Source organism: Cibotium barometz, chromosome 51, assembly GCF_041138505.1.
Source record: "Cibotium barometz isolate CiBa-2024 chromosome 51, ASM4113850v1, whole genome shotgun sequence".
In the NCBI taxonomy this organism is placed as follows: domain Eukaryota; kingdom Viridiplantae; phylum Streptophyta; class Polypodiopsida; order Cyatheales; family Cibotiaceae; genus Cibotium; species Cibotium barometz.
Window position 1 is genome coordinate 12,423,459 of NC_141096.1, and position 3,062 is coordinate 12,426,520.

The 3,062-nt window shown below is 43.6% G+C and overlaps 1 protein-coding gene across 2 annotated transcripts in view; it reads left to right on the top strand.

Annotated features, from left to right (window-relative positions):
• Nucleotides 1-1,152: 1,152 nt before the first annotated feature.
• The window catches only part of LOC147609337 (putative boron transporter 2), a 7,857-nt gene continuing 5,947 nt past the window's right edge, over nucleotides 1,153-3,062 (top strand). Inside the window, exon 1 of one of the 2 annotated variants that reach the window (XM_086787811.1) lies at nucleotides 1,153-3,062. This exon is cut by the window's right edge and continues 61 nt beyond it. In XM_086787811.1, coding sequence (XP_086643937.1) covers nucleotides 3,020-3,062 — 43 coding nt within the window. In that variant the 5' untranslated portion in view covers nucleotides 1,153-3,019. The other variant, XR_015264256.1, reaches the window with a different exon arrangement.

Below are 3,062 nucleotides of genomic sequence, written 5' to 3' on the forward strand. Positions count from 1 at the left end.
TCTCTCTCTCTCTCTCTCTCTCTCTCTCTCTCTCTCTCTCTCTCTCTCTCTCTCTCTCTCTCTCTCTCTCTCTCTCTCTCTCTCTCTTGCTGCCCTTATCTGTCTCATTCTTTGTTCCAGCCTCACTTTCTTCCAAGCCACCCTCTCCTCATGCCCTGCATCAGCAGCTCATAACCGCAGTAGCTACCACCCCCTACAGCTAACGTAGCCTTTGACTTTATTAACAATAGCCTACTTTGATTATCTTTTTAACACTTCATTATGTCCTCTGGTAGGTTAGGGGGGTTACACACATATTTGAATTTCCTTCTTAAATTGGGGGGGTTACACACATACTTGATTTTATGTGGGCTGGATGCATGGGCAAGGAGATGATTGGGGAGACTGATGTCCATGAACTTGGGCGGGGTGATCCTCCCCATTTCTTTTTTTGATGAGGAAGGCTTGAAATTGATAGGAAATGGATATTACACCTGACTTGTGTAATTTTCTATTACACCCCGGCTTGTCTTGTGTAGAAAACTCACACACCCCATCGCGAGCAATTTGTACAAAGGTGCACATCCAACTTAGTCAACGAGGATGGAACCCAAGACCTCTAGGATAATATCCCCTTAGGTAACTAGTTAAGTGGATTTTGGACTCTAGTGACTTGCAAGCCTAGAGTAGTATAGCAAAACCCCACAATGCCCACCACTACTACTATATCTATTTAAATTTAAATTAAATCTGTATGTTTTTGGCCAGCTAGACTTAAACTCCCTAGACCTAGCTATGGTGGCATGCAAGCTTACAAGCTATGATGAGTATAATCTAGCAATCTAGGCTACTATGTGCTGATTATTTTAAACCTTGATGGAGTGATCACTCTCTTATTGGATCCCAAAAATTCTCATTGAAGTACAGGGTTCTCTATACTGCAGCTTTAATGAGCTTTTTAAAAGCTTAAATTGTGTACCATGCGTGCCTGAAGGCTGCATTAGCTATGGATTTACTTTGTCCTCACCTGGGCACGCCTCACTTAACTTTTTACTAGCCTTATGAAAAACCCATCCTATGTGGCCACTTAAGCCCATCTTTTTGTCATGCAGCTACTCACTTTCTTTTTCTTTTTCTTTATTAAATGCAGAAAAGCCCCCCAAAAGAAGGCCCAAGGGGGTACTGCTCTCTGCTCTGTCTGTATCCCCTCTTTGCATCCACCCAAGTTTAGTGTAGAAGGCCACAATTAGTGAGGGTCTTTGTTAATCATGCCATCATTGCTATGCCAATCTGTCCCTTCCCTATGATGCCCTTGGTTAAGAGTCCCAACTAATCTGCTTTTTAATGTCCATCAATTCAATTTACCTTTCCTAATTACATGCTCAAGAGGATTCTGCTTTTTCCAATGGCTGTTTAAGATGCTAAACACATTATATCACTTGTGCTTAGTGCTTGTCTTTGCTTTAAACTTACTTAGTCGAATGCTCGTGTGTCTAACTGATTTTTCAAGCTTAGTAATTAGAAAACCCTTTATGCTCAAATGCTTGATAATGTGAAGGGGAAATCAAGTGTTCAAAATGGGGCTGATTAGCAGAATGCTGCAGAGAGATTATTAGGTAATTGCATGCTGTTATACAAGCAAGCTAGCTAGCTAGAGAGAGAGAGAGAGAGAGTTGGCTTGCTGGCATAGTTTGTTGGGTAGCAGCATCCCCACTCCGGTCCCTCACCTACTTAAAGCTTTGCCTGCTCTGCTTCTCTTCACACACAGTGTACACCTCCCCCATCTCCCTACACAGCCAGCATGCTTTAGGTATCCTCCTCCGCTCACCCACCCACCCGAGCTACATTTTAACATCCAACCCAATACAATATTGGCCTCCAGCTCAGCTTCTCCGTTTTCCCAACGTAAGCCACCACCAGCTCCATTGTCGCACGCTTCCTCCATTTCCGAGCTTCTCTCTCTCTCTCTCTGTCTCTCTCTCTCTCTCTCACACACACACTCTGTAGCAGCCTCCTCTGTTCTTTCGCACTCGGTCTCCCTCTATCGTTTTGCATCTGATGAACAATGTAACTCCCTACCCTCTCGTGAAACAGCCCATCTTGAGCACATTCAGCTACATGGGCGATCGCCCACTTGCTTATCCTGCATTGGGTCGCCTGGAAGCCCTTCAGAAGTAGTCTCTCTGGCCTCCTCTTAACTTGGGCTGTTTGAGCACTAATCACCTCTTTACGCCTAACCATGTAAACGCTTTGAGTAGCAATTTGGGTTTTTTTCTGCATCTTCTTGAATTAACCTGCCAAATCGCCTCTTAAAAATCGACCATGTAAAGCCTTCAGGTGGTATATACTCTCTGTGCTCCCAGAACTCCTCAAGAAAAAGAGAGGGAACAGCCCTTGTTACCCACCATGTAAAGCCTTCTTATGCATCTCCACCATGTAACCAGTAGGTTTCTAAGCTTCTACCGTGTCATTAGAGCATGTTGCCAGCTGCCCACATTCTAACAGGAGTTTGTCTCATAATGTAACTTGTTCATTTTTGTGTTACTGTGCAAGCCATGTAAGGCTGAAGATACCATTACCTTCTTCCTAAGAGCAACGCCATGTAAGCCTGAAGATATCATTACCTTCTCCCTAAGGGCAAAGCCATGTAAGGCTGGACATACTGTAGAGGTAGATGAGCTTATTTTACTGATGCAAGTGAGCATCTGGCATTCTAATTTGTTTCATGAGAGTGAGAAGCCCAGCAGCAGCATAGCCTTCATCTTGGCCAATGAAGTAAAGCCCTGGCCATAATAAACACCAAGTGCCTAATCAGGGTACATCATACATCATACAACATGTAAAGATCAACCATAGGATTACTCGACTTCCATCAATTAGACGATGTTAATCTAATTTTATACATGGTATCTCATATACAGCCATGCCTTGAGATGATGGGATAATCACATCATCATCCCCCTTCTTCTTCTGGGGTTCACTGTTCTTCTGTTCCCGTATTTCACTTACTCTTTGTTGAAGCTTCTTTAGTGGTTTAGCCATGGAAGAGACATTTTTCCCACTCCGCGGGGTTACAAATGATC